The sequence below is a fragment of the Neovison vison genome, chromosome 1, assembly GCF_020171115.1.
Source record: "Neovison vison isolate M4711 chromosome 1, ASM_NN_V1, whole genome shotgun sequence".
Taxonomy (NCBI): domain Eukaryota; kingdom Metazoa; phylum Chordata; class Mammalia; order Carnivora; family Mustelidae; genus Neogale; species Neogale vison.
The window spans coordinates 7,937,662-7,964,002 of record NC_058091.1 but is presented as its reverse complement, the minus strand read 5'-3'; the positions used below and the strand labels follow the sequence as shown (position 1 = coordinate 7,964,002).

Genomic DNA, 26,341 nt, shown 5'->3' with positions numbered 1-26,341 from the left:
TACCCACAATGTGGGGCTCGAAATGATAACCCAGAGGCTGAGTTGCATGCTCTGCCAAGGGAGCGGCCCCAATTATTATTCAAATATTTAAGGTTCCATATCTGCGGCTGACTCTAATCTCTATATGGGGTCTTGGGCAGCCCTAGGGGATTGTTAAAGCTTTTGGATAGTATCATGAAAATTCATTAATATTTATTAACGCATTAAGCCCCTTGTGGGTCCAACATTGCCCTGAGGGCTAGAGAGAAGACATGGCAAGGTCTGTCTCTGGAAGGGTGGGCTATACTGTGGGGTGTGTCTAGAAGAAAACACCCAAACCGGAGGCTGAAAAGTGAATGGGTGGGGTGAGGGGTGGGTATTAAGGTCCTAGATAGCTCTGAGAAAGTCTGAGCTTTGCTCAGTTGGGTAAGAGGAAGTCATAAAGGGTTTGAAACGAGTGGTCCAGCTTGTTACATGCACGCGCTTCCTGCACATTTCTCCAAACTGTTACCTGGAGGAAATCCTTTTGGTCTGTGGGATTAAGACACTCCGACCTCCTCACTCATCAGCGCTGGAGCTGATCTGCCAGCATGATTATAAGGCAAGTGATGCCAACCCCACAGGAAGGCACGGAGAAGGGTTTGCCCAGAGGAGAACCAAGTTAACCCGTAAGGAATGGATGATCGCTGGCGCCCGGTCAAAATGGAGAGGCGCCTTCGAAGCCACCAGAGCAGAAGCAGACAGAGAACGGCCTGCAGGCCTGCAGCTGTCAGGATTCGTACCCACATTCTCGCCAGTGGGATTCGAGTCCTGGGTTCAACGTGGGGTATTACTGTCACCCCCATTTTTCAATGACTCGAAAAACACTAGGTTCAAAAAACCCCACGCCCGGCCCCCAAAACAAAAAGCCAAGACAAACGACAACACGACCGTTTGGATAAGGGCCTGAGGAGGTGGGGGGGCGGGGCCCGCGGGTCCGCCCACTGCTTCGGCCCCTACACTGTCCATCTCATCCCCGTGCGCCCCGTCGTCGCGCCTGCGCACTGGCGCCCGCGGAGGCGGAGGCGGGGCAGCCTGCGGCTCCGCCCTCGGCGCGGCCTGTGAGCCGCCGAGCAAGGCTTTGCCTCACTTGCCCACAGCTGCAGGCGGGCAGCAGCTCGAGAAGAGGTCGTGCGGCAGGATGAGTGCAAGCTCTGATCCCGTGGTTATCGTCTCGGCGGCGCGGACCGCCATAGGTAAGTGGCCGGCGTTGGCTCAGCCGCGAGGACCCCGGAACCTCTGGGACCTCCCGGAACCGGCACCCCGCGCCTTCTCGGGCAGGCCGGCCGACGGTCCCATTCCGTCCTCGCCCGCGGTGCCCACTCCGCCTCGCGTGCTCTGATTGGGTCCGCGGGTAGAACCACCGTGCCGCCCTGCTCTCCCATTGGCTGGCGAAGGGAGGCGCTCTCTTCCGAGTCCTCCGGTTGGCCAGCTCCCGAGGAACCATGTCAGCCCTGTGGCCGCAAGGGCGGGGTCGCTGGTGGTCCGAGCAGGGCCGCGCTGCTGAATGGAGGATTCCTGAGAATTGCTTCCCGGTGCTTAGTGCGGCAGAGATTTCAAAGCCTTGGGCGCGCGGGACTGTCGAGCCCTTTTGTTAGGGAAGCGTGGGCCGACCCCGTCTGCTGGCGCTTAGGAGATGGATGCGAGGGTTTCCCGCGGGTCCGCTCCGTACCCAGACGAGCGGTCTGGGCGCCCTCGTCGCGCCCGCCTTCCCTTCTGCCCTAGGTTCCTTCAATGGTGCTTTAGCCGCTGTCCCTGTCCGTGACCTGGGCTCAGCTGTCATCAAAGAAGTCCTGAAGAGGGCCGCTGTGGCTCCCGAAGAGGTGTCGGAGGTCATATTCGGACACGTTTTGGCGGCAGGTAACTCCTCGGAGGTCAGGTTCATTGGAAGCAGCCCGCCAACTCCCCGCTCACACCTCCCGCTCCCGAAACTCAAGTGTTTAACTCCGGAGATCCGCTCCTGGAGTTACCTCTGCTGGAATTCTTCCTGTCGCTCCCCTGCCATGCCCCTGTCCAGCTTGATACCCCGCGACTTTCCTAGGCGTTTCCTGATGAGCCCAGGCTAGACCACCGCCCTCCACTGTCTTTTCATTCTTCTCCTTTTTTTTTAAGAGTTTATTTTTTTTGACAGACAGATCACAGGTAGGCAGAGAGGCAGGTAGGGAGAGAGAGAGGGAAGCAGGCTCCCCGCGGAGCAGAGAGCCCGAGGATCATGACCTGAGCTGAAGGCAGAGGCTTTAACCCACTGCGCCACCCAGGAGCCCCTGCCTTTTCATTCTTTAGAACCAGGCCCAGCGGAGAGTATACACAGCCCTCTATGTGTGCCTGAAGTGTCACATATTGAACAAAAGTGGATGAATTCCTCCTTTGTGCCCTGCACTGTGCCAGGTGCTGGGAATAGGGGTCCAACAACACAGGTAAGGTTCGGGCCCTCAAGCCTTTTAAGGCTCACTTCCAGCTCCTCACGGGGCTGTCAGTCCCTGGGTGGGGGCAGGGGAGTCACCAGAGTGGGCCAGTCTCACTCCCCCTGAGTTTCTAGATCCTTGACCACTGGCAGTTCTTAGACAGTTTAATAACTAGGTTCATGCTCAGGCAGCAGCATAAATTCTGATCCTCATGGTAACTGGAAATGTTCACTTACGACCAACTTTTGTCCTTACCCTGTTTGAGACCTGGCCCATTTTTGCATATATTCATTTTATAGTTTTGTAGTTCTAATTCCTGATTCTCCTTTCTCATATTGTCTTGAGGGGCCATAAAGTTGGAGCCTACCACTTTCTCATGACTCTCAAGGGCTTTAAAATATGTAATATTCTCAGACTGGCTGTCTTCAGCCCACATCCTCCTTCCTTCTCAGACCCATGATTTAGACTTACTCAGATGCCATCAGGTCCATCATGCCGGGTGGACCATTATCTCTTCCACATCTGTGCTCTCTAGGGTCTCCACATAATTATAAAACAAATAATGGCTATGTTCATTGAGGGCCTGCTGAATACGGGGCCTTGACAGCACTGGGCTTTGTGCTTTCACTGCTTTACTGAGTCCTGTCAGTAAGTGCATTGAATCGTCTTATCTCCGTTTTGCAAATGAGTAAATGAGCCTTTGAGGGGGCACAGTTTGAAGTGCAGCTAGTATTTGAATCCTCATCTGTCCTACTCCCTAAGCCTAGGTGCCCTCCTCAATCTTGTTGAAAGATCACTGGAGGAACATTTCCTCCTTCTTATTAATAACTTCCTTGTGGAAAAGAAAGCTTATATCCATAAGCACAGACTAATCCGTATTCATGGGTTAGACTGGCAGGTATAGAGCAGACACGGGCCTTTTTCTGTCTGGTTGGGAGTGTGGCTTGGTTCAGCGTGGCTGGGAAGTGACAGGAGCCCAGTTGCTAATCTAAACATTTTTCCCTTCTCTTTGTTTGCTGAGCTGTCTCTGTGTTCCCTCTGCCAGGTTGTGGGCAGAATCCTGTTCGACAAGCCAGTATGGGTGCAGGAATCCCTTACTCTGTTCCAGCATGGAGCTGCCAAATGGTCTGTGGGTCAGGCCTCAAAGCCGTGTGCCTTGCAGCACAGTCCATAGGGATAGGAGACTCCAGCATTGTGGTTGCAGGAGGCATGGAAAGTATGAGCAAGGTAAGGCCTCTGGAGAGATGGCAGTCACTGACCTCTTGCCAATAGACTCACGTCTGTGCCATAGCAGAGTAAACTGACGCATAGCAGAGCTGAAACCAAACAGTAAACACACAAAAAAACGGATTCAACCTTGATCTCTATCTTGATGGTTTTATTTTTATATTTTTAAAGATTTTATTTACTTATTTGAGAGAGCGAGCAAGAGCATAAGCTGGATTGGAGGCAGGGGGAGCAAAAGGAGAGGGAGGAGCAGGCTCCCCACTGAGCAGGGGGCCTGACACATCCATGGTTATATAGTCACATAGTCACAACAGCTCTTAGAGGGTAGGAGGTATTATTCCCAGTATTCCCAGATAGATCAAGAAACTGAGGCCGAGAGCCAGAATTCGAATACAGATCTTCTGACTCCAAGTGTTTCCATTCTATTATAGCTGCTATTGAATTGGTAGGAGTTAAAAAGATCCCCACCTAGAAATCCCTTTCCATTAGTTAATTAGGCCACCTGATGATTCTTACTATAGTCATTATGTCTTTTATCAGAGGAAGTTACACACTGTTAGCGTCATTTATGCCTTTATTTATTTTTGTTTTTTTTAAGATTTTATTTGACAGAGATTACAAGTAGGCAGAGAGAGAGAGGAGGAAGCAGGCTCCCTGCTGAGCAGAGATCCCAATGCGGGGCTCAATATTAGGACCCTGGGATCATGACCTGAGCCGAAGGCAGAGGCCTTAACCCACTGAGCCACCCAGGCACCCCTCATTTATGCCTTTAGATGAGCTCCTCATTTAACAGATAACTAGTTGCCTCTTTGGAAAGAATAAATGAGGTTCTTAAGGAAATCAGAATGGAAAGATTTGGTGATAAATGGAAATAGGGTAGGAGAGTAACAGCTTTTCAGGAGTAGAAATGATAGAGTAGTCGGCTGATTCCAGGGGTCTCCAGGCCCCAGGCCCTGGATGGGGAAGAGGATGGGCCAGAACTGGGGAGAAGGGTCACTGGAGGGTCTAGGTAAAGACTGAGGATCCACTGGGTAGTTTTGAGTGGGATCACAAGGACAGAGCTAGTGACAAACAACCCCAAATCCATTTGTATTTCTTGTTTCCAGGCTCCTCACTTGATTCATTTGAGGGCAGGAGTCAAGATGGGGGAAATGCCACTGACGGACAGCATCCTCTGTGACGGGCTTACCGATGCATTCCACAACTATCACATGGGCATGACAGGTAAGGCACCCACGGCCGAAAACACATTGAGTGCGGACAGGTATCCAGAAGGTCCTATAACCACTGGCTTTGCAGGTGCTCTCTTCTTGAAGGACAGGGACCGTGTCCTGATCATTCTGTCTCTCTCTCATATGGAATGTAGAACTCAAGCACAGAAGAGACACTTCATTTTATACTTGAAGAAACAAGCCCTGAGCCGTTACACGCCCTTGCTTAAATGTATGTGGCAATGGCTCTGGGTCCAGGAGCAGTAGAAATCAGGTGGCAGTCTCGTGAGAAAGTGGGGGAAGGGGCAAGAATCAAAGGAGAGGGAGCAGTGTGTGTCAGGCTGAGGCAGGGTGGCACGGAGCCGTGGGGAGCAGCGAGAAGCATGGGCGTCTTGGTCACCGCGAGCGAGAGTGGCAGCAGGGGTGGCGGGAGAGTGTTGCCACCCCCCAGCAGCCTCTGTGGGCGCCGTGCCGGGGTCTTCCTGGTTGTCGAGTCCAGGCCAGAGGTTCTCAAAGTGGGATATGACAGCCGACTGTCTTGATGTCACCTGAGGCTGTCACTGAAAATCCAGCTCCCGAGCCCTTTCTGAGGTGCTACAGGCTGAGTTACGACCTTTGGAAAGTCCCGTGTTGAAGCCCAAACCCCAGGATGTCAGCACATGACTGAATTTGGAGTTAGGGCCTTTTAAGGAGTAATTTAGTTAAAGTGAGGCCTTTACCGTGGCCTCTAATGCCGTCTAACTGGCAGCCTTGTAAGAAGAGGACAGAAGACGAGAGATGTGAGCTCGGGAGAAAGGCCATGTGCGGACACAGCGATGAGGCAGCGGCGGGGAGTGAGGCCTCAGGAGGAAACAGACCTGCTCACCGGGGACTTCTGTTCTCCACAACATGAGAAAATAAGTTTCTGTTGCTTAAAAAGAAAAAAAAAAAAAAAAAAGCCTCAGGCTGCCATGATGTAGTAATTAGTAAAGACTAGACTCCCTAATACAGATGAATATACAAGTGGCCAAAATCTTTCAAGCTACTGCTTTCAAATGTTGACCACCAACAATCACATAAGATTGAGATTCCTTTTTTTAAAAACCCTGCTGGGGCCCTCATTCATGAGGACCTTCAAGAACCCTCCTTATTCCCACTCAAGGCTCAGCCCGCAGCACCCCACAGCTCGGACTCTGCAGGCGCCTGGTGGGGAGTGTCTGGAACAATCCAAATTAACAACCACCCCCCACCCCCATTCTCTCTGGCTGTAGACAAAGGCTGTCTCTCCTGGGAAGATCCAGCATGTTCTCCACAGTGGTGTAAGCATTGCTAGTGGCTTGGCCTCAGGGGCAGGTTGCAGGGGACCATTTCATTGGCTCCTCCCCCTCTCTTGCTGGTACCTCCTCTGCTCCTGGGGCGCTTGTTCTAACAGGGGTAGATGCATTCCTTCCACACAAACCGGTACCCAGGCCTTCCCCATGGAGCCCCCATCTGATGCCTGTCCACTCATTCCTCCCGTCAGCCTTGGGAAACCCTCCCTTTTAGATTTATATGGAGGAGCACGTTATGTTGTTCCTCCACTTCTGGTGTTCAAGCTCCCCAAGAACAAGGTACAGGGAGTCCATCTGGAACGGCTCCACCAACTTGGTGCAGACCAAGATCTTGTGCTTCGGGTCTGTGCTGAGCCCTCAGAATCACTTGGGATTGAGTCATGTCAGAGCCACAGTCTGCTGAATGTTCTCAGTGTGCCCATGTCTGGATCTTGGCCCAGGGGATGTAATAGACCCCAGGTTTGGGCAGGATCTGAAATAGTTGAGAGGGATGTTGGAAGATTCCTAATGGGGCATTGTGACCTCAGGTTCCCTCTTTCTGTCCCACAGGATCCTGTGATGAGGAAGGGGTGGGTTAATAGAGCACCTGTCTGTCCCCTACCCAGGGCAATTTCTTGCTGTCCTTCTGGGGTCCTCTCCCCAGGAGACCACTCTAGAGCTCCCCTGAGTGAGAATGGGGGTTTTACCCACGCCAGTCCCGCCTCTGCCTCAAATGCAGTCAATCATAAGACAGATTCTTCTTCTTCTTCCTTCTCTTCTCTCTTCCTCTTCTTCCTCTTCTTCTTCTTCCTCTTCTTTCTTTTTCTTCTTCTTCTCTTTTTTTAATAGGATCCACACCCAGCATGGAGCCCAAGGTCGGGCTTAAACTTTTGACCCTGAGATCAAGACCTGAGCTGAGAACAAGAGTCGGATACTTAACCGACCAGTTGCCGCGAGATTCTTGAAAGAAGGGAAAACCCCTGTCATTGAGTTTCTACCTGGGGGGATGGTGGCCACTGAACTGGGGAGGCAGAGGTCAGAGTTTGGAGCTGCTGAGATGCCTGGAGTTTGTGGGGCAGAGTACTAGACAGAAGGGAGCTAGGAAAGAAGCTCCGGAAATCTCCATAAGGGTCCCCTCAACTCTTGTGTCAAATACTCAGCTGTATAGGACAGCACCCTACAAGGTCTAGTAGAAACAGCTGCTAGAGGGTTGTGAATTGATTACTTGGAGACCTAGGAGTTCTGACCATGCAGAGTAGAAACTTTACTGAACCCACTGGACACTCTACTGACATCTCAAAAAACCCACAGTTTAGTGGCAGGGGCACTCTAGCACCAGAGTAAGGATGATGCTAGACCCAAACTAATAAGCTTAAAAAATAAGCTTCAAAGGGATCCAGACAATCTGCTAGTATGTTACTGGGAACGAAATTCAGTATACTTGCTAAGGATAACAAGATCCAGATGTTCAACAGTTTCTGCATACCTAATACACTACAGTATAGCAACTGTAATGTCCAGCATGCAATAAGAAATTTCTAGACATTTACAGAAGTAGGAAAATGTAGCCTAACCAGGAGAAAAAAATGGTCAATGGAAACTGATCCCTGCAATAATAGATACCGGAACCAGCAGACAAGGTGCTGTTTACCTGGGCTTAAGCATATAAGGGAAGATATAGGGGAAATCTCAGCAATAAAAGGGGAACCATCTGAAAATTAGAACTGCAAAGCCCATAATCTGAGATGAGAATCCCATTGGATGGCCCTCAGGGGAGACTGGAGGCAGAAGACTGGCTCAGTCGATATAAAGAGAGTAGGTCTTACAACCTGAAGAATGCAGGGATCAAAGATGGAAAAAAAATAGAGCCTCAGTGACCTCTGAAGCAAAATACACACACGGAATAGGAGTCTCGGAAGAAAGAGATAGGAAACAGAGAAAATACGGAAGAAATAGCAGCTGAAAATGTCCAAATTTTATGAAAAACACAGTTCAAGCACCAAGTCCTGGAAGAAAATCAGCAGCCCCGGGGCAGTCTCATACATCGAGGCATAAAGTGGTCCAACTACTTTGGAAAAGATTGGACAGTTTCTTTACCAAAGGCCCATGAAAACATCACTGAAAGATTTGCATGAGCAAAGCAGCTTTATTCATTAGAGCCAAGACCTAGAGATGGCTCAGGAATCCATCAGCAGGAGAATGTGTAACAAATAGTTCTGTATTCTTACCACAGAATACCACTCTGCAAGAGAAAGGAACAGACTTTAAGCGATCAACTTAATGGTATGAGTAAATATGATAAACAGAATGCTGAGCAAAAGACACTAAGTTGCATTTATAATTTATGCTGAAAGAAATCAAAACATTTGTTTTAAGGAGGGTGAGATATTACATATGTGGGATATGTGGTTACGTGCGTTTGTTAGAACTCATTGAATTATACACTTCAGGTTTTTGTTTTTCACTCTGTATAGGTTTTACCTAAAAAAAGAAAAAAACTGTAAACAAGTACTGAGCTCTAGTTACGTTTGCTTTTCCCAGTGTTGTGGGACAGCTCATTCTGAAACTACCTTGTGTGTATTATAGATTCAAGCAGATGAGTGAATATATTGAGACTAATGGGAGCCAGGTTTCTCACTACTGTAGAAAGAGTTCAAGTACGGCAAGGGGGAAGCGTGCCCTTGTGGCGTGAGAATGTATGCCGGGACATCAGTGTGAGTGTGTGTGAACAGTCCTGAATTACATTTATAGAACTCCCTGCTAAACAGGCATGGAAACGGTGACATGCCAGGCATAGTAAGCAGTCCTAACACCCAGATCTTTGTCTCTAAATACTTTCTCCACTAAAGGGAACTAAGGTTCCTTTGAGAAGTGGTTCATTCCAGGCTGGGACAAAATAAGTCTCATCCCTAGCATGGCCTTGGCAGGGGCAGCTATCTCCTGCTTAGCATCAAGGCTGCCCTCAGACCTCACATCATTAAAAAGAGGCCCAAGAGGGGAGCTTGGGTGGCTCAGTCTGTGAAGCATCTGCCCTCGGCTCAGGTCATGATTCCCGAGTCCTGGGATCGAGCCCCATGTCTGGCTTCCTTCTCAGAGGGGAGTCTGCTTCTCCCTCTGTCCCTCACCCTGCTCATGTTCTGGCTCTCTCTTTCTCAAGTAAATAAATAAAATCTTTTAAATTAAAAAAAAAAAAAAAAAAGTGACCAAGAAGTTCACTGGGCACCAGTCAGACCAATATGTCAAAGTTAAGTGCAGCAAGTAGAAACCCAGAGGCACTGACAGTAGGGCACACAGAATGTTCAGGGACCAGATCATGATGCCCAGCTCTGGTTCCGGAAGCAGCCAGAAGACAAAGTCCATGCTGTCCAGTGGCTCCCGGAAGTTCCTCGTCCAATAATGACAGTAATGGGTTATATGATTTGTTAAATGAAGTGAAAATATTTGAATCCATACTGATGTCAAGATGATAAACGGAGAGAGGGAAAAGCTCTTTATAGTAGATGCCAGAACAGAGGAAGGCTGGAGTTGGAAAATTGTGAATGCGAAGAGAAGCGGTTAAAATTGGTTGAGGAAAACATTTCATTGTAGTGTCAAAATAACTTCCCCTGACTTCCTGATTAATTATAAATGGAGGGTCACCTGGGTGGCTCAGTTGGTTATGCATCTGCCTTCGGCTCAGGTCATGATCTCAGGATTCTGGGATCCAGCCCCGCATCTGGCTCCCTGCTCGGCTCAGCAGGGACTCTGCTTCTGCCTTTCCCTCGTTTGTGCTCTCTCTCTTGCTTGCTTTCTTTCAAATAAAATCTTTTTAAAAATTATAAATGGGGGCGCCTGGGTGGCTCAGTGGGTTAAGCCTCTGCCTTCGGCTCAGGTTATGATCTCAGGGTCCTGGGATCGAGGCCCGCATCGGGCTCTCTGCTCAACGGGGAGTCTGCTTCTCCCTCTCTCTGCCTGCCTCTCTGCCTACTTGTGATCTCTCTCTCTCTATTTCAAATAAATAAATAAAATCTTTAAAAAAAATTATAAATGGAAAAGTAGTAACTTTACAGTGTAGAGACTTTAACCAAGTGATCAAAGCTTGCACCACCTGAGATAAACCAATGAGGTTCATCGAGATGGTCAGGTCAGTGGGATACCTGCTTTTCTGCAAAATCTTAATCTAATCTTGCGGAGACCTCAAACGTATATTGGAGACGTTTGATAAAAGAACTGGTCTCTTCAAGAGTATCAAGGTAGGGCGCCTGGGTGGCTCAGTGGGTTAGGCCACTGCCTTCGGCTCAGGTCATGATCTCAGGGTCCTTGGATCGAGTTCCACATTGGGCTCTCTGCTCAGCAGGGAGCCTGCTTCCCTCTCTCTCTCTGCCTGCCTCTCCATCTACTTGTGATTTCTCTCTGTCAAATAAATAAATAAAATCTTTAAAAAAAAAAAAAAAAAAAGAGTATCAAGGTAAAGAAACACAAAGGTAGTGTGAAGAGCTGTTCTCAGTAAAAGGACACTGATGAGATCGGCAGTGAAGATCCTGGAATGAACATACAAATGAGCCACAAAGGACATCACTGGGACACCAGGTGAAGCTTGACGATGGACCAAGGATTAAATAATAGGATTGTGTAAGTGTTAAATTTCCTGATTTTGAGAGCTGTGCTCATGTAAGAAAATGGCCGTTCGGGGGAAGATACAGTGAAATTAAAAATTGACGGATAAAAAAAAAAAATTGACGGATAAAGAGGCATGGTTATAACTTTTTCTCAGATGGTTCAGAGAGAGAATGATGAAGTGAATGGGGCAAAAATACAAACAGTTGATGACTCTGCATAAAGGAAATTTCCAAAAGCTTACAGTTCGTAGGAAAAGAGAAGGCAGGAAGGAAGCAAAGAAAGCAAATGACTTCTTAAGAGTCCCTGCAGCCTTCCCAAATTCATCGCCAGTGGGAGGCCAGAACCATCTCAGACTGTCATTGGGCCTGCTTGGGGCAGGGGGGTGTGTGGGGGGGCAGTGCTGGGTTACAGGTGAAAAACTTGAGCTTCTAAAAGCCAGTTCCTGAAAATGCTTATCTTTTGCTTTATTATTATTATTTTTCTTTCACAGCTGAAAATGTAGCCAAAAAATGGCAAGTGAGCAGAGAAGATCAGGACAAGTATGCAGTTCTGTCCCAGAACAGGACAGAGAGTGCACAGAAAGCTGGCTATTTTGACAAAGAGATTATACCAGTTTTTGTATCTTCTAGAAAAGGTGAGTATATAGACTACAATGATTTGAACCTTGATGTACCTATTTATAGATAAGAGTGATCCAAAAAATAATATACAGGAATGTTTATACATCGTGTCTTAGGTCTTTCAGGTTGCAAAGAAAAGGTTGATCTTGGGTACATCTGAAAATGGCGGGCTGGGCGCCATTGTTTATCGGGTGCTGGAGGGTGAGAACATGGCGCACTGTGTTGGCTCTGAGCACTCCTGGTCCCAGAGTGTCCACACTGGTCTGTAGATAGAGCAGGTTTTGTGTGAGAAACTGGAGCATTGGCTTATCATTGTTAGGAGGCAACAGCTGACCTTTTGCCCCTACAGGCTAAATCTCCTCAGAGTCGAACACCCACTACTTCCTGTATATGTCTGCATACAATTCGTGTTTCCTGAGGGTGCATGTTTTTGGGTCCTTTGCTGTTACCTCATATGGAATGTTCTGGTCAAAGAGCTCTTACTGATCAACTGTTCTGTTACCAGTAACTGCCGTTGCTTACGTCCACCCTTATGAGATTGGCTTTGACGTTCCCTGATCCTGTCAGTTGTAACCAGCTAAGTCCTACATGCCGCACCTTTACCACCTTTCGCACAAAGAACTGCCTTCCTCAGAAAGGGCTGTGGTTGTGGAAAACACTCGAAGTATTTCATGAGGACAGTGCTTATAAAATCTGGGAACATGCAACTCTTATTATGTGTACTTTCCTGTTGGAATGAAAGTATTTTTTAGTAAACCTTCTTTCCAAATTGGAAGCCTCGTGTCTGAGGACTGCACCATTCCTGGCACACTCACTGCCATCTTGGTACTAATCTTGGTTAATTCATTTTCCTTTGCTCAGGTCTCACTGAAGTGAAAACAGATGAGTTTCCTCGCCATGGGAGCAACATAGAAGGCATATCTAAGTTAAAGCCATACTTTCTTACAGATGGAACAGGAACAGTCACCCCAGCTAATGCTTCAGGTTTGAGTTCCCAAAGGGCAGTTGAGGGGACCCATCTTCTGCTAGGCCTACCAAATTGATGACTTTTTCATTTCATTTATTTATATGCAAATTATGCTAAGACCTTTAGTTGTTTGAAGGGAGGATATAGTTTCTCTATATTTGATCATTACTAGCATTGCCCTGTGGGTTTTTTTTTTTAAGATTTAATTTATTTGACACAGAAAGAGACGGAGATCACAAGTAGGCAGAGAGACAGGCAGAGAGAGGGGGGGAGGCTGAGCAGAGAGCCTGATGCGGGGCTTGATCCCAGGACCCCGAGGTCAGGACCTGAGCTGAAGGCAGAGGCTTAACCCACTGAACCAACCAGGCGCCCCTAGCACCGCCGTATTTTTGACTTAACTTATAAAGAATGGATTTGACTTCTCAACATCCGAACTAGACATAATAGATGAAAAAGCAGATTAGGGAACCACAGAGTTTAATCTTGTCTCTTGATGCTTTTCCAAAACCAGAAACTCCTGATGCCTTATATGAGAGCGAGGCTATTTCTTTTTTGTTTTTTTTGAAGATTTTATTTATTTGACAGAGAGAGAGAGAGAGAGAGACAGACAGACAGACAGCAGGAGAGGGAACATAGGCAGGGGGAGTGGAGGAGGGGAGGAGCAGGGAGCCTGATGCGGGGCTCAATCCCAGGACCCCAGGATGATGACCTTAGCTGAAGGCAGATGCTTACCTGACTGAGCCCCGCAGGTGCCCTGAGCGAGGCTATTTCATCTTTTTCTTTACATTACTCTTCCCTCCCCTTTCAATCTTTCCACTTTCCTCGGTTAAAAAATTCTGTGGTCAATTATGTCATATTGCCAAACTTAGCATTTCTAATTACATTGGAAAATAGGAATTATGGGGGGCCCCCTGGGTGGCTCAGTCAGTTATGCACCTGCCTTCAGCTCAGGTCATGGTCCGAGTCCCAGCATCGAGACTAGTGTCAGGCTCCTTGCTCCACGGGGAGCCGGCTTCTCCTGCTGCCGCTCCCCCTGCTTGTGCGTGTTCGCTGTCAAATAAAATCTTTAAAAAAAAAAAAAGGCATTATGGCAACTGACTTTGTCAAGATTATGTATAAAGAATAATCGAACACGCGTCTTCAGGTGTTTGAGAAAGTAGGCACAGGTATAGAACTCAGTGAGCATTTCAAAAAGCGAGGACGTTCGTCTTTTCCAGGAATAAATGATGGTGCTGCCGCTGTGTTGCTAATGAAGAAGTCGGAGGCCGCTCGTCGAGGGCTCACACCGTTAGCACAGATCGTTTCCTGGTCACAAGTAGGCGTGGAGCCTTCCATTATGGGGACAGGACCGATTCCAGCGATAAAGCAAGCTGTAAGTTTAATTCTGAATGTTGGCACCTGTCTGTTGGGACGACGAACGTCTTTGGGACCAGACCACCACGCTGTAATTCACTTTTCAGTTCCGCCTTCTCAAACCTTGGCTCAGATCCTCCACCCCAAATGCCAAGGTTGAGCTTTTGTTTATTCCTCAGGTTTCATTTTCTTTTTTTCCCCTTTTTGAAAGTTTCCCTGTTAGTCTTCAATGAGCTTTTTCATGTTAGTTGTATCTCTAGCCTGCTTCCCTGCCCCAAAGAACAGCCAAGAACATTTGAATCTCATGTTTTTTGGCAGAACCGATAAATAACGTAGATCATCTCACCTACACGTGTTACTACTTCAAAACTTTGATTCCAGAGGGATGTTTTCTCTGTGTCTTAGAATGGTATCACTTAGGTTCATGGAGGAACCCTTAAGAGATCCTCCGATGTCACAGTGTATGTTCTAGTCTCTACAAGGAGGCGGCCACGTGGGTGTTTAGACCTCTATTCCATTACTCTTCCCCTTAGGTTGCAAAAGCAGGCTGGTCCCTGGAGGATGTGGATGTATTTGAGATCAACGAAGCTTTTGCTGCCCTCTCCGTGGCAATAACTAAAGAACTTGGATTAAACCCAGAGAAGGTAAACCTGAGCGAGCAGCCCGGAGGACGGTTAGCGATGTGCGTTGCAGTGCAAATCTGATCGTAAACAGCAAACCCCAGGCACACACAGCTCTGTAGTGCGGCAAGCAGTGGCCATACGGTTAGTGGGCGGACACTGGGAAGCTCCACTGGGTCTCGGGAGTTATTTTATTGCTTCCCAGGGTGAAACCCCTGGACTCTCTTCATTTACTTCTGTCCCAGAGCAGCCTTGATTTTTCTAAGCTAGTAAGGTAGTCAGGGTGGACATCGCAGGGTATCAAGTTCCTAAGCAGTTAAAATGAACGCGGAACTTGAAAGGAGTTTACTGGTCTAACATTAAAAGGAAAAAGATAATTTGGGATTTTTACTCTATGTCCGCAGAATAAACGGTATATATCTTTTTTCCCTTAGGTCAACATTCAAGGAGGGGCTATAGCCTTGGGCCATCCTCTTGGAGCATCCGGCTGTCGGATTCTTGTTACCCTGTTACATACCATGGAACGGAAGGGTGGACACCGTGGTGTTGCTGCCTTGTGCATCGGGGGTGGGATGGGCATAGCAATGTGTGTTCAGAGGGGATGAAATTACTTAACAATTAATCATGCCTAAACACAACTGGAACTTAACCTCCTTTTAAACTAGTATAGTACTAAATTACAGTATGTGAGATCATAGGACCAACCAAAGTGAGGATGGAAACCATCTTTCACAAGAACCCAAGGCTTGACAGTTTACTTTTTTTAATGTGTAATACTCAACAAGAGAATTGCATCCAACATTGTTATAAATAAAGGATAAATCAGTCATCAAGGGCTCCCGAGTGAACGGCATCTTCGTAACCTCCATGCTTGTCATCTTTGCTCTCAGGGTGTAATTTGATGAGATCATCAATTCGAAGAATGGTAATTGCAGCTTCTGTTGCAAACTTCAAACTCTTCACTTTCACTATGGTTGGTTCGAACACCCCTGCTTGCTTGTTGTCTCGCGGTTTACCATTAACCAAATCAAGACCAATCCTGCAATTCAGAAAAAACTATTCAACGGCATCTTACATAACGTACGCCCATCCCATTCCAGCTCTTTAAATCTGGCCACTCCACTCAAATGTTCATTTTGGGAAATGTTGGGACCTTACGGCAGTCCCCTTAAGACTACAGTAGCTAATTACCAATAATGAGAAGTACTGAAAGAGTTGTAGGAAGGTTAGAGGATAGTGAGGACACTGTTTCTAAAATTCATTTAACATCTTAAACAGGGACTGCTTAAGATTCAGATCACCCCAAAACAATCCCCCTGCATCTGTGGGACCCTTGTATAGGTACAGGGATTACCCAGAGAAATGGGAAGATATCTGGGGGTCAGGGATGCTAATTAAAATACACTCATGCGAATATAATCACTAGAATCATCTTTCTGGAGTTTAAAACAAAGTTAACTACCACAGGATACACAGATGACCATGAAAGAGACAAGGAAATTGTATGCTTACCATTTTAGATTTTTGCGTTCTGGATTAACCTGAGCCTCATTGTGGAAAGCTCTTAACTTTGCAACCAGATCTGTGGAGTCCTGGGCAGCGTTAACTGCCAATGTGTTCGGAATAACAAGAAGCGATCTGGCAAACTCCGCAATAGCAAGCTGTTCCCGAGACCCCTGGGAAGAAAGACCATGCACTGTCTTCACAAAGCCCACAGCAGCAGCGCAGGTCTCAAGGGCATAGTAACCAAATGCCAAAGATGGGGGTCCCAGGCCCTTCTTAATAAAACAGGTCATTAGATGTTCTTACCATGCTGGTTGCGTAGTTCTCAAGGTATATGGAAAGAGCTGCTTCTACAGCGCCCCCACCTGGAACCACGGATTTTGACTCCAGAACTCTTTTCACCACACAAAGAGCATCATGTAAAGAGCGCTCCATCTCGTCACACATGAAATCATTTGCCCCACGTAAGATAATTGATGCAGATGTGCGAGCCTTGGTGCTGTTTAAAAAAATAAGTTTTGTATCAGTATTTTTATAAAATAAATCTACATACAAATTCACTGTAAGCACCTTAACTGGATCCTGCTCACAGTTCATTCAGACACAGCAGCAGTGTCTGGGCCGGGCAGAAGAGATGAAATGGTCACTCCACCTCCATTTACCACGGCCTAACGTTGTTCTCTCCCATGCGTATAACCGCTCCTATCACTGCAAGACTAGAGCAGCAAATCAATGGGAAGGCCCTCCACTTCTACTCATCAATAAAATCTGTACAGCTTCATAATTTAGAAAGCAGCTTACTTTTTGATCAAGATCAGCTCATCATCACAAATTCTCTCCTGTACCACCTCTTCTGCTTGCCCCAACATTGAAGCCTCAAAAGTTTCTTCTCCCTCCAAATTGGCCAGGGTTGACAGAACAGTTGCTATTAAAATAATGACAAAGATCTGTAAGTACTGTTTCCCCATGAACGTTTTCATACCTGGTCTTAAATTCAGAAACATTTATGATAGAAGTAATACACAGATGCAAGTTTAAGGTTTACAGTTAGGCATCAGACAAACCACCGTCCTTTTATCCCGACATGGAACTATGTCATTTTGAGGTAAAGAAATTCAGCAGAACTTTTCCAGGAACACGTAAAGTGACTTCAAAAAATCTCTCTGTCGCGCGAAGCGTTAAGGGTGTAGAAAATAAAAACTTGATGTTTCTGAAGCTGCTTAGTGAGGACTTTCCAACGTAAAGACATACATTGGTGCTTATGGTAATGTGACACACCACAGCTGGAGCCAGCAGAGGCCCTACCTCCAGAAGCTTTGGCGATGCGTTTAAGGTCCCTTTTTAAAACTCTTCTAACTGCCATAGCGCCTGTCTCCACAAAATACTTCAGGCACATGTCATCAATTCCACCGGTGGTTAGAATAACGTTGGCACCAGTAGCCAGGATCTTCTGGATCCGCTCCTTGGTGATATCGGATTCTCTACAGAGAAATGAGAACCCAAAGTCATCTTCTGTGTTTATCTAGTTCTAACTTCCATTACGTACTTCCCACAAAATAAATGCACATTACATCATTCTTTCCCTTCTGTGGCCAAAATGTAAATCAATTTACAGAAAAGTTCAAGAAATTTAAAATTACCACTTGTGCCTTCCACCCCAATGGGAGTTTCTAACCAAAAACTATGGTTAGAAAGGAAACAGTGACCCTGTCTTTAGGGATCTGGCAGGTAAACACTCAACCATGCTCTGGACAAGAGGTACTACAATGGAATGCACAGATGGTGAGAGGCCAGACTCTAGCCTGCAAGGTGACACGAGGAAAGGCTGAAGGCCCATAGTTAAGAAGGGTACAGCACTGAAAGGGCCAGTAGGACCAGAAAATGGAAAACCTTTTGTAGGGATGCTAGTATGTGGACTGCTAACAAGTTTAGTACTTTTATTTATTTATTTATTATTAAAAAAAAAAAAAAAAAAAAAAGATTTTATTTATTTGACAGAGAGAGAGAGAGAGAGAGAGAGATCACAAGTAGGCAGAGAGGCGGGCAGAGAGAGAGGAGGAAGCAGGCTCCCTGCTGAGCAGAGAGCCCGATGCAGGGCTCGATCCCAGGACCCTGGGATCATGACCTGAGCCAAAGGCAGAGGCTTTAACCCATTGAGCCACCCAGGTGCTCCAAGTTTAGTATTCTTAAGTAAGAGTATTATCAAATCGGTGTCTTCAAAAGGGTCCCCTGACATCAGGGTGGAGACTGCACTGGAAAGATGGAGGAATGAGGCAAAGAGGAAGTAACCTGGAGATCGAAGAGCATGTCTGATGAGAACATACGGTCTGAACAGAAGTCTCGGTTTATGGCCGAGGTGATGGACAGAGTCAGCCAATGACTCCTGGAGTAAAATGGTTCAGGATGACAGAGAATTCAGTTTTTGAAAGGAGCATCCTTCACGCAAGCTGCCAGGAGGCAGGCAGACACAGGACGGAAATCGTAAGCAAGTTATGGGAAGGGAAACAGATCCGAAAGAAGCAAAATACCCATCACTGAAACCATCTCACTTACCATTCAAAGAATTTTTAAAGTAGAATGAATTCAAGATGACCCTCAAATTAACCTCCCCGTGCATACTGAGCTAGATGCCACACTACAGACAGGAGCTGTGAAGCCAAGCACATCCTTGGGGCTCCACCTTTGAAGCTTAAAGTCTGAGTCCTACAAACACACACAAAAACTGTGCACGGCCCAGGAAGATCAAGTGAGGAACTCACAGCAGAACGGAATTTAGACTGACAGAGAAAGAAAAGCTTTTTTGAGAGACTGACCAGCTAAAAAGTAAAAAATTAACCAGTCAAAACCAGTAGGGAGAGAGTACATCACAGCACAGGGAAAAACATTATTAAGGACCAGTGGGGGAAGAGTCTAGTCCTAGAAGAACTAGACCACACCTAGTTCCAGGTGTGGCCAGACCACAGAGGGGAAAAAAAAAAAAAAAAAAAAAAAAAATCAAGAAATTAAAAAATCTGTTCCAGAGTAATGGGAAACCTACAAAAAGCTCTGCCCTTGGAAGTGATGAGGTCATTGTAGCTGCTGTGTGGAAAATAGTCTGGGAGAGGGGGCAAGAGTGGAAACCAGGTGGCCAGCTTAGCTGCCCCAACAACAGTGGGCAGGAGAATGGAAAGTAGATGAATTTGAGATTTAATTTGATGATAAAAATCAATTGGTTTTAAGTGAGAGATTAGAAGAGGAAAAGGCATGAGGTAAAAAGAGTTGTTAAGAACATTTCCTAGTTTTCTCCAAGGGTCCTCATCACTAAAGCGGCACAAGCAAATTTATGTTCAGTTTTAAACACGGACTCTGCGATACATAAAGTCTTCATAGGTGTTTGGGGCTCTGAGAAACAGATTTGAAGTTTCCAGCACAGAAATAGTATCTGCAGTCCTAGAAGTGACAAGGAGTATCCCAGGGACAGCAGAGCAGAGCCCAGGGCTGCCCAGGCATACAAATACCGAGCGGGCAGTACCACAATGCCATGGCCGTCTCTACAGGTGTTTCAAGAAGGAAGTAGTCACTAGCTTGACGATGCTCAAGTGAAGAATCGAAGTGTCTAGTTTTCTAGAATTTTACCCTAGGGACCAATAGTGACCTTAGCAAATGGTCCTCCACTGGAGAACAGACTTGAACTGGGAAGGAAATGAGAAATTAAATACCAGCAAACCGTTTCTGTGTAAAAAACTTGGGACATCCAGCGGTGAAGAGATGGGGAAGGCTGGAGAGTAAGTGGAGCAGGATGTGAGGAGGAGGCTTTTATCTCCGGTTAAGAGAGCTACAAAGTGGCTGCAAGCAGGATTTAGAAAAAGAACGAGAAATGGAATTCGTAACTGGAGATGCAGCTTAAGTACACTTACGCTAGAGGGACTGGCCTTTGGTGAAAGAAAGGATACTTTGTTTACTGGGAAGAAAAAAGTACATACGCAGATCTAAAGGAGAGAGCCACATCTTGGCAAAGATTTCTTGTAGGTTTGGGTCAGTTACTGTGTTTTGTTTTTTAACAAAACCAACTAATCATTAAAATAGGTGAACGACAGGGGTCCAGGGGAAGCAAGCAGTCAAACTGAACTCTAGCTCTCTAGCATGCTAACTGATCAGTAACTATGTAGCAACCCCGAGCTCCTGGCATACAGCAAACATTCAATCAACACTATCTTGTTTATTTGAGAAATTATGTTTGTGGATAGATCTTCAGTGATTATCTTCACGCATGAAATCAGAATTTTCATCGAAGTTATATCACCAAATCTATCTTAAAACACCAAGTCGCCACCGCTTTCTAACTCTCCAGAGAAAGTCTGACCTTGGTCAAGATGAAGTTTTCAGGACACTTAGGTGGCTCAGTTAGTTAAACGTGTGCCTTCTTCGCCTCAGGTCATGATACTGGGGTCCTGGGATTGAGTTCCACGTCCGGCTGCTTGCTCAGCAGTGAGTCTGCTTTTCCCTCTGCCTCTCCCCTATACTCATTCTGCACCCCCCCAAATAAATAAGTAAAAATTATTTTTTCAAGTCCTCCAAGACACCCACACTTAAATAATCCCATTGCATCATCACCGTCCTCTGCTACCTGGAAGCTGGTTGATTATCAGCTGTTATCTAGAAGTGTAACATTCCTTGTTTTTATTTTCTTTAAAGATTGCACAAGCAGGGGGAGGGGCAGAGGGACTTGCAGACTCCCTGCTGAGCGCAGAGCCCATCGTGGGGCTCTATCTCAGGACTGAGATCTCCACCCAAGTCCAGGTCAGATGTTTAACTCACCCAGGTGCCCCACTCCTTGTCTGTATACTTTTTTTTTTTTTTTAAATTGTCACCTGCTCTAACAGAAGTCTAATCTACAAACACCTCTTTCAAAGGTCAACATACCTCTGTCTAATCTGGTCCAGTTTCTCAGGGTCCGTAATAACCACCTGTACACCAAGCTTCATTTTTGTTTTCTGCAGGCTGAAGTCAAGGCAAGCAATTTTTGCATTGACTATTCTCTTGGTCATGCCTATAATTGAACACATTAAACTCCTTTATTATAAGAACTGTAACAATGTTACATTTTATAAAATACAACTATTCTTAAAGCATAATGAAAGTAATAAATATTAAATTATACCAACTCTAAAGATAGATAAATTTACATTTTTATTACATTTAACCTTACAAATTTTTATGGCCTCTACCTTTCCTTAACTTGCATTTTCCCCAAGTTTTATGTGCTTACATTACACAAGCGAAACTGAAAACCTGGATGTATACGTTCCTTTTCCCCTGGGCTTTCCTAAAGAACAGTAAGTGCTGGTCTTGGATAGATCACCTAAAGGATGTATCTAGTACACAGTCTATAAAAAACAAATTTTAGCCGATAGTATCAAATCCTAGGCCTTACCCTGGGATCCCACCACACAGTTGAGTGCATAGCCACTGATGAGCAGACTCTCCGTCTGACTTCTCCCATGGGCTTTCAGAATATTAACGGAATTGACTGGGTAACGAGGCTGGCCTCTTACATCTGTGTATTTCACTGCAAGGACAGCATCTACTACCATATTGGCGAAGAAATCACCATTTCTAAGCCAAGGGTTAAGGAGAACAAGAACATGGAATGGATAACGGGTGCACACAAAAATCAAGGGACTTCAAAGGCACTTCCTTTCAGCATCTCATCAAAGAAACAAGCATTAACCATGCCTTCAAAATGCTAGAATACTATTTATCACTGCTTGCAATTCGTATTACTGTGACACTTTATTATTATCTCTCCCCCTAGAAAAGGAAGGAAGCAAACAATTTCAATACAGTATCACTCAGCACAAAAACTAACCAAGATCTTACTTTTAAAAAAGCCTAAACTTGACTGAACGATCACAAGGATACATTCCAATGATTTTGGAAGACATCGATGTCTTAGCAGCATTGATCAGGCAATCTCTTCCAAGTTCATCTGTGTTAATAATTAGATTTTCACTGATGTATCGCACTGCCTCCCTGTTTGAAGTGTGTGGGAGAAAACACTTATAAGTTCACTACTCCAACTTTTTTCTTTTATCACCGTGTCAAAATGTCTTAGGCACCAATTTTCTGTTTGGCCATTTCATATAGGAGGAGGACACAATAAATCCTCCCTCTTCAGATCATGGCAATTTTATCTATCCCACAAGCATAGCCAACAAAATCTATTATTGGGAGAAAATGTGGCAGTCAAATGGGAAAAAACAAAGAATAAAAAACAAACCACCAGCCCTACTTCTTACTTCAAATATTACTATTAAAACAGCACTTAATTTAGTCATTACCAAGATTTAAAGAACACTGTTTACAACTGTAACATCACATAATGTAAAATTTTCTCTGAATGCAAACAATCTTACTTGCAAGCAAGTCGATAGCCACTAATAACTGATGTGGGATGAATTTTCTGTTTGACCAGTTCATCTGCATTTTTAAGAAGTTCAGCTGCAATAATAACCTGTAGAGAAAATATTCATTGCCCTTGGTCTGACAGCATGTATACATATGTAAAAACAACACAAAAACGACCAGCTATTATCAACCAGAATGCTGCTGATGGTGAATAACTGGTTATTGGGAATCTGGAAAAAAAAAAATTGTACATTTGTTTTTGTTTTTGAGAGGGAGAGAGAATCTTAAGTAGGCTCCACGCCCAGCATGGAGCTGACATGGGCCTTGATCTCATAACCCTGAGATCATGACCTGGGTCAACGAACCGACTGTGCCACCCAGATGCCCTGTACATGTACACAGTACTTTACGTGCAAATGGCCAAAGGCTGATAGCCAGAAAAGTGCTCTGGCTTACAAACCAGTTCTGTGGAACAACAGTAGAGAACTACACATCCACTACCTTTAAATATGAAGTGCTCAATGGGGCGCCTGGGGGGCTCAGTGGGTTAAGCCGCTGCCTTCGGCTCAGGTCATGATCTCAGCGTCCTGGGATCGAGTCCCGCATCGGGCTCCTTGCTCAGCAGGGAGCCTGCTTCTCCCTCGGCCTCTGCCTGCCTCTCTGTCTGCCTGTGCTCGCTCTCTCCCTCTCTCTGATAAATAAATAAAATCTTAAAAAAAAATTATTAAAAAAAATATATATTAAGTGCTCAAAAGAAACCAACTGAAGACTCTACGCCTCCTATAACCTATACTATTTTAGATTATTATTTGGTTTATTTTAAAAACCATCCTTCTATGTAGTGTATACACACACACACACACGAATATTACTCTGCCATCAAAAAGGGAACTCTTGGGGCACCTAGGCAGCTCAGTGGGTTAAAGCCCCTGCCTTTGGCTCAGGTCATGATCCCGGGGTCCTGGGATTGAGCCCCACATAGGGCTCTGCTCAGCGGGGAGCCTGCTTCTCCCTCTCTGCCTACTTGTGATCTGTCAAATAAATAAATAAAATCTTAAAAAAAAAAAGGAGATCTTACCATGGACAAGGACATGGATGGAATCAAAGGGTATTATGCTAAGCCAAACAGCTCAGTCAAAAAGCAATTATCATATGATTTCACTCATGTGGAATTTAAGAAACAAAACAGGATCATAGGGGAAGGGAGGTTAAAACAAAATAAGATGACAAAGAGAGCGACAAACTATAAGACTCAATCTTCGGAAACTGAGGGTTGCTGGAGAGGAGGTGGTGGGTGGAAGGGGTAACTGGGTGATGGGCACTGAGGAGGGCACGTGATGTAATGAGCACTGGGGGTTCTATCCAGCTGATGAATCCCTGAACTCTACTTCTGAGACAGGTAATATACTATGTGTTAATTTACGGAATTCAAATAATCATTCTTCTAAAGACATTAACAAATCAAAAACTCTGCTTCTGGGGAAATTAAAATCACTTTATTTTTAATATTGTGAACAAGTTACTTAGAAATTATATTTATCATTTCAGAAGAAGTAGATTCCATTTTTTTCATGGAGTTTAATCTAGAAATATAAACATTTCCTCCACAAACTACTGCCTGTGTCTTTAGACCAAACTATTATTTGTTCCTTACCAAATAATAGTGTTTCTATACTACAAAACACACTACATCAGTTTGCTAGATGATCTCTGAGAAGTTTGTTATTGTTCACATTTACTTTCTTGCACTCCTGTTTTGAACTCACGAGATTGCCTATCAGCATTTGACATAAAAACATCTTTGGAAATTAAAAAAAAAAAAAAAAAAAAAAAAAAAAAGCCAGTAATATTCTTCCCCTAGCTAGTTATAAAGATAAGATTTTTAGGATTTCTGGGTTTCAGGTAGTGGCAGGAAAAAACAAAACTTTTTTTTTTTTTTTAAACGAGGGGCCTGAACACAGGACCCTGAGATCAAGAGACAGATACTTAACTTACTGAGCCACCTAGGTGACACAGAAAAAGAACTTTAAAAAAAAACAAAAACAAAAAACCCTCTGAAAAACAAAAACAAAAACACACAACCTGGGGCGCCTGGGTGGCTCAGTGGGTTAAGCCGCTGCCTTCGGCTCAGGTCATGATCGCAGGGTCCTGGGATCAAGCCCCGCATCAGGCTCTCTGCTCAGCTGGGAGCCTGCTTCCTTCTCTCTCTCTCTCTCTCTGCCTGCCTCTCTGCCTGCTTGTGATCTCTCTCTCTCTCTCTGTGTCAAATAAATAAATAAATTTAAAAAAAACAAAAACAAAACACAACCTGTCTGTATGTGATATATGAATATTTTTGTGGCTGAAAAACTCATGAAACTCTTCTCCCTCCTAAGTATGGAGCTTATTTCTGACTGAGAAACAAATGACTTACTTATGGCTTCACTTTATCGAAGTTTAATTTTAGGAAAACCATCTACAGCCATCTACCAGATGACAAACTACCTACCACTGAGGTGGTCCCATCTCCCACTTCTTTGTCTTGCAAATCAGCTAGTTCACAAAGAACTTTAGCTGCAGGGTGTTCTACCTCCAGTAACTTCAAGATGGTTGCACCGTCATTAGTAATAGTTACATCCTAAGAAATTTGCAGGGAAGAAAAAAGACAACACAATCACCAGCAAACACGGCATCTCTTAAGTTAACAGATACCCATCAGACCCATGATCACTTTTACTACACCTTCCAGTACCAGCACTGCGATAAAAACAGAATTCACATAGCTGAATGTTTAAGCACTGTTATTTTCCTTTAAAGTAACAAACAGGCGTACTCACACCAATATCATCCACCAACATTTTATCCAAGCCAACTGGACCAAGAGAGCTTTTTACAATATTGGCAATGGAAGCTGCAGCCATAACTGTAGAAACGAGAAAAAAAATTTTTTTAATCCACTGCTCCAAATGACAGCCACGCCGGCTTTAAGTAAGCAAATGACTTCCAACAGCCTCCGGATTTTCCAAATCTACAAATCTATCCTAATTCCTTAAAATAAGATGGACAGACATCCGTAACTTCCAGGTGCACGCGCTCTCAAGAGGTTCAACAACAACAAATGCCTTAATTCGTAACGTTTGTTAGGATAAACTCAACTTAAGTACCACTCGGGCTAATGTGCAACCGAAATTTCCTCATCCAACTTCACTGTAAAAACCTATCGGCGATGGATGGAATCAGAACGGGAACTGGACACGGAGCACCCGGCATCTTCTGCAGGTTCTAACCAGTGGGGTGCAATGGGCAAGTCAACTGGATCGCGGACGTTCGCTCATCGGTAACATGAGCACTTAGGACCTGTCTTTTCTGGGTAACGGTCCTAAAAAGAGGCGCAAAGGTGGAGATACACGCTCCTGCTAGTTAGAATCGGAACCCAAGAGGCGCAGGGCACCCGGACCAAAGGGGACGCGAGGCGTGACTGGCACGTGTCACTGCGGGGAGCTGGCTCTCCAGGCCCGGGAGCGCTCTTCCAGCTCCAGGGCCTGGGCATCCGCGGCCAACCACGCGCAGCGGGACAGACCCCCAAACCTGCAGGACTCTCCGGAATTCCTCGCCGGTGGGGAGAGGGCGCTGCCGCCCCGCCCCGAAGCGGCGAGACCCGCGCGGTTGGACCCCGGGCCCTCTCCCGGGAGAGAAAGGGAAGGCGCTGCGCCGCAGCCGCGGCCGCGGCCCGAGCGGGGTGGGGACCCGCACCGCCCTGGGCTCGGCCCCGCACCGCCCTGGGCTCGGCCCCGCACCGCCCTGGGCTCGACCCACGCCTCGTTCGTCCTAACCGTTCTGGGAGCGGATCGCCTCCCCAGTGCTGCGGTCTCCGAACACCGACAAAGGCCCCTCCATCTTCGCGGCGGGGTACACGTCGAGTTTCACTCTCACCGCGGACAACCAGTGTCTTGGTCCCAAGGCCTGGTGGCGGCCACAACGGAGGCGGCGGCGGCTACGGCGTGGAACGGGCCCGAGCGAGGCCGCGGGGACTGCCGGGAACACCGCTCCCCCGGCCCGGCCGCGGGGCAGGGCGGGAAGGAAAGAAGAGGTGGTGGGGGAAGCGAGCCGTGCGGAAGAGCAGGAAGTGAGGTGCCGAGAGAGGGCGGACTCAGCATTTTCGC

General features: G+C 46.0%; 2 protein-coding genes and 2 non-coding genes across 5 annotated transcripts; 1 reads left to right on the top strand and 3 right to left on the bottom strand.

Moving 5' to 3' along the window:
* The first annotated feature begins 1,073 nt into the window (after positions 1-1,073).
* ACAT2 (acetyl-CoA acetyltransferase 2) lies at positions 1,074-15,142 on the top strand. 2 transcript variants are annotated; one of them, XM_044242845.1, is made up of 9 exons: positions 1,074-1,214; positions 1,744-1,878; positions 3,469-3,650; positions 4,757-4,874; positions 11,240-11,383; positions 12,231-12,353; positions 13,554-13,708; positions 14,223-14,333; positions 14,744-15,142. In XM_044242845.1, exons 1-9 carry the CDS (start codon positions 1,160-1,162, stop codon positions 14,912-14,914), a joined length of 1,194 nt encoding a protein of 397 aa, XP_044098780.1. In that variant the 5' UTR covers positions 1,074-1,159; the 3' UTR covers positions 14,915-15,142. The 2 variants fall into 2 exon arrangements, with proteins under 2 accessions (XP_044098780.1, XP_044098771.1); XM_044242836.1 differs by lacking the exon at positions 1,074-1,214 and having other exon boundaries at positions 1,552-1,878.
* Positions 15,056-26,246, bottom strand: TCP1 (t-complex 1). Its single transcript, XM_044242824.1, has 12 exons — positions 26,012-26,246; positions 25,016-25,101; positions 24,688-24,816; positions 22,208-22,305; positions 21,714-21,824; positions 21,226-21,407; positions 20,715-20,841; positions 17,118-17,293; positions 16,614-16,737; positions 16,119-16,311; positions 15,822-15,985; positions 15,056-15,348 (listed from the first exon to the last, which is right to left on the bottom strand). Exons 1-12 carry the CDS (start codon positions 26,073-26,075, stop codon positions 15,132-15,134), a joined length of 1,671 nt encoding a protein of 556 aa, XP_044098759.1. The 5' UTR covers positions 26,076-26,246; the 3' UTR covers positions 15,056-15,131.
* Positions 16,423-16,552, bottom strand: LOC122898304. The gene has a single exon (XR_006382973.1). It is a non-coding gene; the product is annotated as a small nucleolar RNA SNORA20 (small nucleolar RNA).
* LOC122898313 lies at positions 21,912-22,049 on the bottom strand. Its single transcript, XR_006382980.1, has one exon. It is a non-coding gene; the product is annotated as a small nucleolar RNA SNORA29 (small nucleolar RNA).
* Positions 26,247-26,341: the final 95 nt, after the last annotated feature.

What these genes read in the sequence shown, in the direction of transcription:
- ACAT2 (XM_044242836.1), top strand. Translation starts at nt 1,659, where the DNA reads ATGCGAGGGTTTCCCGCGGGTCCGCTCCGTACCCAGACGAGCGGTCTG. An exon ending in CGGACACGTTTTGGCGGCAG is followed by an intron (nt 1,879 to 3,468) that starts GTAACTCCTCGG and finishes TCCCTCTGCCAG; the next exon opens with GTTGTGGGCAGAATCCTGTT. An exon ending in GCATGGAAAGTATGAGCAAG is followed by an intron (nt 3,651 to 4,756) that starts GTAAGGCCTCTG and finishes TCTTGTTTCCAG; the next exon opens with GCTCCTCACTTGATTCATTT.
- TCP1 (XM_044242824.1), bottom strand. Translation starts at nt 26,075, where the DNA reads ATGGAGGGGCCTTTGTCGGTGTTCGGAGACCGCAGCACTGGGGAGGCG. An exon ending in TCTTCCAAAATCATTGGAAT is followed by an intron (nt 21,408 to 21,713) that starts GTATCCTTGTGA and finishes CCCTTGGCTTAG; the next exon opens with AAATGGTGATTTCTTCGCCA. An exon ending in GAGCTGATCTTGATCAAAAA is followed by an intron (nt 16,312 to 16,613) that starts GTAAGCTGCTTT and finishes TTTTTTAAACAG; the next exon opens with CACCAAGGCTCGCACATCTG.